The following is a 6,859-nucleotide window of genomic DNA, read 5'->3' as shown; positions in this document are numbered from 1 at the left end:
TGACCAATTATTTATGAGGCAGTGGTGACACATGCCTTTACTTCCAGCACTTGGGAGGCAGAGGCAGGCAGATCTTTGAGTTTGAGGTCAACCTGGTCTACAGAGTGAGTTTCAGGACAACCAAGGCTATAAAGAGAAACCCTGTCTTGGGGGGAACACACACACACACACACACACATACAGTACATGATCGGGCTTTCACATTTATTTATGTAGTATGTGTGTGTGTGTGTGTGTGTGTGTATGATTTACTTTTTATTTGAGGTTGAAATTAATTTCAAAATTACTTTAGAACAATGAGACAAGTGAAAAGGCTGAGACATCCAGAAACAGAGGAACTGCATCTGTACAGGAACAGAGCAACAGTGAAAGAGAGCCAAGCACACAGGTAAACCTGACATATGATAAAGATGGTAGACCAGAAGGAAGACTGCCCACCAGGCTACCTATGGCTTACTGGACTTCACTGATAGAACTGACGAGTTGGACTTGGCAGGGTCATGGGTCCATTTCACATACCAAGTGGCAAATTGGTGCTGCTGGCTACTGGCAAAAGGCTTCAGTTCCTCCCTAACTATTGTTAAATTAGGTTGTTATCCCTCCCTTCATCACAACAATCCTAAAGAAAATACTCTAATATAAAAATTAAACCATCAAAGTACTACAGCAGAGCGTGAATGGATATTTTCATATTTATGGAGTGAAAAAACAAGTAAATTAAGAATTTAAATGTATAATGGGAAAGACTAGTTGATTTTTATTTTTAAAACTTTGGTGGGGGCCAGCAAGACAGCTCAGCAGGTATAAGAGCTTTCTGACAAGACTGACAACCAGAGTTCAAATCTGAAACCCGTGGTGGAAGAAGAGAAATGACTCCTGAACTGTCATCTCACCCAACACACACACACACACACACACACACTACATAAACAAATGTGAAAGCCGGATCACGTACCCGGGTGGGCGGGGCATCCAGTTCATATCCCAGCGTCCCTTGTACTAACTTCCTTTCTGACTCTTTCCGGACGCTCAAGATGTCGAAGCCAGGACGTGGTGGGTCCTCCGGAGCGAAATTCCGGATTTCCCTGGGTCTTCCGGTAGGAGCAGTAATCAACTGTGCTGACAACACAGGAGCCAAAAACTTGTACATCATCTCTGTAAAGGGAATCAAGGGACGCCTGAACAGACTTCCTGCTGCTGGTGTGGGTGACATGGTGATGGCCACAGTTAAGAAAGGCAAACCAGAGCTAAGAAAAAAGGTTCATCCGGCAGTGGTAATTCGACAACGAAAGTCATATAGAAGAAAAGATGGGGTGTTTCTTTATTTTGAAGATAATGCGGGGGTCATAGTAAACAATAAAGGTGAGATGAAAGGTTCTGCTATCACGGGTCCAGTTGCAAAGGAGTGTGCAGACTTGTGGCCCAGGATTGCATCCAATGCTGGAAGCATTGCATGATTCTCCAGTGAATTTGTAAAATATATTCATTAAAAAGTCTTTGCTCTGAAAAAAAATAAAATAAATGTGAAAATATCATATATATATATAAACAAAAATATATTTAAAATGTATATACGCAACAACAGACTAGTTTCCTCAGTACCACAAAGCTAAATAAATGATGGAATCAAAGAGTAATACTCATCAAGCCTGTGACAAGTAACCAAATCTTTTAGAATAAGTATGAACTGAAGAATGAATTTTAAGTGACTGACAACAACAGTAAGCTTTCATTTTCTCTGGTATTTTTTACAGATTGAAAACTCATACATTTCTAAACTGGGCATTTGTGGGCTGGGGTCCATAGAGAAGCTGCAGTCCTTTTGACAGAGGCTACCGTCATCAAAATCCAAGCATCTTATACCGTAGGTCAATTCCCTATATTGGTTGTTTAATTGTAGAGGGGGTGGTGTCACAAAATTTTTGTCACCAATAAAATATTACTGAAAATTCAGTAACCAAAAAAAAAAAAAATCATTCAAAATCAAATGTGTCGTGAGCCCATGGTCTGACTGGCAGCTCTTGCCATGTGCTGCTTTTCTGCTGCCCTGTTCCAAACACAGGGCATGTGCTCTGCACTCCACATGTACTGCAGTGCACAAAACCCTAATTCATTTAATAACCATCTTAGTTACGGCTTTACTGCTGTGAACAGACACCTTGACCAAGGCAAGTCTTATAAAGGACAACATTTAATTGGGTTCAGAGGTTCAGCCCAGTATCATCAAGGTAGGAACATGGCTGCATGCAGGCAGGTGTGGTACAGGGGGATCTGAGAGTTCTACATCTTCATCTGAAGGCTGCTAGCAGATATTGACTCCCATGCAGCTAGGACAAGGGTATTAAAGCCCACACCCTGCTGGATGCTCGGAAGAGCTGCAGGAGCACTGTCCATCCTAAGAGGAAGGGTGAGTCAACTTCTTCTGCCCACTGTCTATGCAGGAGAGGCTGCCCAGAACTCTCGTGGCACAGGTGGCAGTACTGCCAGGGAGCAGCACCTATAACAAGATGGCAAGAGGCAAGCACAAGACTCTAAGAAATGGAAACCAAGACAACCTGGCAACATGAGAACCCAGTTCTCCCACCACTGCAAATAGTGGATTTCCCAACTCAACAGAAGAAACAAGATTTAGACTTAAAATCATACTTCATGATGATGATGGAGATCTTTGAGAAGCACATAAATAACACACCTAAAGAAGTACAGGAAAGCCAGGAGAACAAACACAAATAAGTTGAAGCCCTTAAAGAGGAAACACAAAAAACACAAAGATCACTTAAAGAGATACAGGAAAGCACAAACAACCAGGTGAAGAAACCAAAAACAGAAATAGAAACAATGAAGAAATCACAAAAGGAGACAATCCTAAAGTTGGAAAACCTAGGAAAGACATTGGGAGTCAAAGATGCCAGCATCACCAACAGAAGACAAGAGATGAAGGAATGAATCTCAGGAGCAGAAGATACCATAGAAATAATTGACACAATAGTCAGAGAAAACGCAATAATCAAAAAGTTTCTAACCCAAAACATCCAGGAAATCCAGGACAAATCTTAGGCTTGGAAAAGACCAAACCTAAGGATAATAGGTGTAGAAGAGAGTGAAGACTCCCAACTAAAAGTCCCAGTAAATATCTTCAACAAAATTATAGAAGGAAACTTTCCTAACCTAAAAAAAGAGATGACACAAACATATAAGAAGACTACTAAACCACAAATAGACTGGACCAGAAAAGAAATTCATCCCAACACATAATAGTCAAAACAACAAATGTTCAAAACAAAGAAAGAATACTAAAAGCAGTACAAGAAAAAAACAGGTAACATATAAAGGCAGACCAATCAGAATTACAACAAATTTTCAACAGAGACTATAAAAGCTAGAAGATCCTGGACTGACATCATACAGACCCTAAGGAAACACAAATTTCAGCCCAGGTTACTATATCCAGAAAAACTCTCAGTCACTATAGATGGAGAAACAAAGATATTCCAGGAAAAAAAATTTACACAATATCTGTCCACAAATCCAGCCCTACAAAGGATAATAGATGGAAAATTATACCACAAAGGGAAACTTCACCCTAGGAAAATTAAAAAACTAATCCTCTTGCAACAAACACCAAAGAAGCACACAAATATAACTCTACCTCTAACAACAAAAATAGCAGGAAACAACAATTACTATTCCTTAAAATCCTTTAACATCAATGGACTCAATTCTTCAATAAAAAGTCATAGGCTATCAGACTTGGATACGTAAACAGGATCCAGCATTTTTCTGCATACAGGAAACTCATCTCAGCAACAAAGACAGACACTACCTCAAGTAAAATTTTGGGGGAAAACTTTCCAAGCAAATGGCCACAAGAAACAAGCTGAAGTGGCCATCCTGATATCGAATAAAATAGATTTTTAACCAAAAGTCATAAAAAAAGACAAGGAAGAACACTTTTTGCTCATCAAAGGAAAAATCTATCAAGATAAACTTTCAATCCTGAACATCTATGCTCCAAATACAAAAGCACCCACATTCATAAAAGAAACTCTACTAAAGTGCAGAGCAAATGTTGCACCACACACAATAATAGTGGGAGACTTCAACACCCCACTCTCATCAATGGACAGATCATGGATACAGAAACTGAACAGAAACACAGTGAAACTAAGAGAAGTTATAAACCAAATGGATTTAACAGACATCTATAAAATATTTCATCCTAAAACAAAAGAATATACCTTCTTCTCAGCACCTCATGGCACATTCTCCAAAACTAACTATATAGTTGGTCACAATACAGGCCTCAACAGATACAAGAACATCGAAATTCTCCCATGCATCCTATCAGATCACCATGGACTAGAGCTGGTCTTCAATAACAACAAAAACAACAAAAAGCCTACATACACATGAAAGCTAAATAATGCTCTATTCAATGATAGCTTGGTCAAGGAAGAAATAAAGAAAGAAATAAAAGCCTTTTTAGAATTTAACAAAAATGAAAGCACAACATACTCAAATTTATGGGATACAATGAAAGCAGTGCTAAGAGGAAAACTCATAGCACCGAGTGCCTCCAAAAAGAAACTGGAGAGAACATACACGAACAACTTGACAGCACAACTGAAAGCTCTAGAACAAAAAGAAACAGATACACCCAAGAGAGTAAATGGCAGGAAATAATCAAACTCAGAACTGAAATCAACCAAATAGAAACAAAAAGAACAATACAAAGAATCAACAAAACCAAGAGCTGGCTCTTTGAAAAAATCAACAAGATTGATAAATGATTAGCCAGACTAACCAGAGGGTGCAGAGAGAGTATCCAAATTGACAAAATTAGAAATGAAAGGGGAGACATAAAAACAGAAACTGAGGAAATTCAAGAGATCATCAGATACTATTACAAAAGCCTATACTCAACAGAGCTGGAAAATCTAGAGGAAATGGACAATTTTCTAGACAATTACTAGATACCAAAGTTAAATCAGGATCAGATAGACCTTCTAAACAGCCCCATAACCCCTAAAGAAGTAGAAGCAGTCATCAAAAGCCTCCTAACCAAAAAAAGCCCCAAACCTGATGGGTTTAGTGCAGAATTTTATCAGACCTTCAAAGAAAACCTAATACCAATACTCTCCTATCTATTCTACAAAATAGAAACAGAGGAAATATTACCCAACTTATTCATCGAAGCCATAATTACTCTCATTTCTAAACCAAACAAAGATCCTACAAAGAGAGAGAACTTCAGACCAATCTCCCTTATGAACATTAATGCAAAAATATTCAATAAAATTCTTGCAAACCAAATACAACAATCATTCATCATGATCAAGTAACCTGCATCCCTGGGATGCAGGGGTGGTTCAATACACAGAAAACCATCAACATAATCAATCATATAAACAAACTCAAAAAAAAAAAAGATCATCTCACTAGATGGTGCAAAAGCATATGACAAAATTCAATACCCCTTCATGTTAAAAGTCTTGGAAAGAGCAGGAATCCAAGATCCATACCTAAACATTGTAAAAGCAATATACTGCAAACCAGTAGCCAACATCAAACTAAACAGTGAGAAACTTGAAGCAATCCCACTAAATTAAGGACTAGACAAGGCTGCCTACTCTCCCCCTACCTATTCAATATAGTAATGGAAGTCCTGGCCAGAGCAATTAGACAACAAAAGGACATCAAAGAGCTACAAATCAGAAAGGAAGAAGTCAAAAATATCACTATTTGTTGATGACATGATAGTATATTTAAGTGACCCCAAAAATTCCATCAGAGAACTTTTACAGCTGATAAACAACTTCAGCTGAATATAAAATTAGCTCAAACAAATCAGTACCCTCCCTCTACTCAAAGGATAAACATGCTGAGAAAGAAATTAAGGGAAAGATGCCATTCACAATAGTCACAAAGAATATGAAATACCTTGGTGTGACCCTAACTAAGCAAGTGAAGGACCTTTATGACAAGAACTTCAAATCGCTGAAGAAGGAAATTGAAGAAGATCTCAGAAGATGGAAAGGTCTCCCATGCTCATGGATTGAAAGGATCAACATTGTGAAAATGACCATCTTACCAAAAGCAATCTACAGATTCAATGCAATCCCCATCAAAATTCCAACTCAATTCTTCATAAAGTTAGAAAGAGCAATTTGCAAATTCATTTGGAATAACAAAAATACCCTAGGATAGCAAAAACCATTCTCAACAATAAAAATCTTTCTGGGAATCACCATCCCTGACCTCAAGCTGTATTACAGGTCAATTGTCATAAATATTGCCTGGTATTGGTACAAAGACAGGCAGGTAGACCAATGGAATAGAATCAAAAATAGAAACTGAACCCACACACCTATGGACATTTGATCTTTGACAAAGGAGCTAAAACCATTCAATGGAAAAAGGACAGCCTCTTTAACAAATGGTGCTGGATCAACTGGCAGCAGCATGCAGAAGAATGCAAATCAATCCCTTCTTATCTCTTTGTACAAAGCTCAAGTCCAAGTGGATCAAAGATCTCCACATACAATCAGGCACACTGAAACTATTAGAACAGAAAGTGGGGAAGAGCTTAGATCACATAGGCACAGGGGGAAATTTCCTGAACAGAACACCAAGGGCTTGTACTCTAAGATCAAGAATTGATAAATGGGACCTCATGAAGCTGCAAAGCTTCTGTAAGGCCAAGGACACTGTCAAAAGAACAAAATGGCAACCAACAGATTGGGAAAAGATATTAACAATCCTACATCTGATAGAGGGCCAATATCCAATATATACAAAGAACTCAAGAAGTTAGACTCTAGAGAATCAAATAATCTTATTAAAAATGGGGTACAGAGTT

The 6,859-nt window shown here is 38.3% G+C and overlaps 1 protein-coding gene across 1 annotated transcript; it reads left to right on the top strand.

Moving 5' to 3' along the window:
- Positions 1-1,025: 1,025 nt before the first annotated feature.
- On the top strand, positions 1,026-1,457 carry LOC308418284 (large ribosomal subunit protein uL14-like; the record flags this gene model as incomplete). The annotated part of the gene is made up of 1 exon (XM_080913674.1): positions 1,026-1,457. Exon 1 carries the CDS (start codon positions 1,035-1,037, stop codon positions 1,455-1,457), a length of 423 nt encoding a protein of 140 aa, XP_080769800.1. The 5' UTR covers positions 1,026-1,034.
- Positions 1,458-6,859: the final 5,402 nt, after the last annotated feature.

The sequence above is a fragment of the Micromys minutus genome (assembly GCF_963924665.1).
Source record: "Micromys minutus genome assembly, chromosome: 3".
NCBI lineage: Eukaryota > Metazoa > Chordata > Mammalia > Rodentia > Muridae > Micromys > Micromys minutus.
This window is presented reverse-complemented; position numbering and strand designations above follow the sequence as displayed.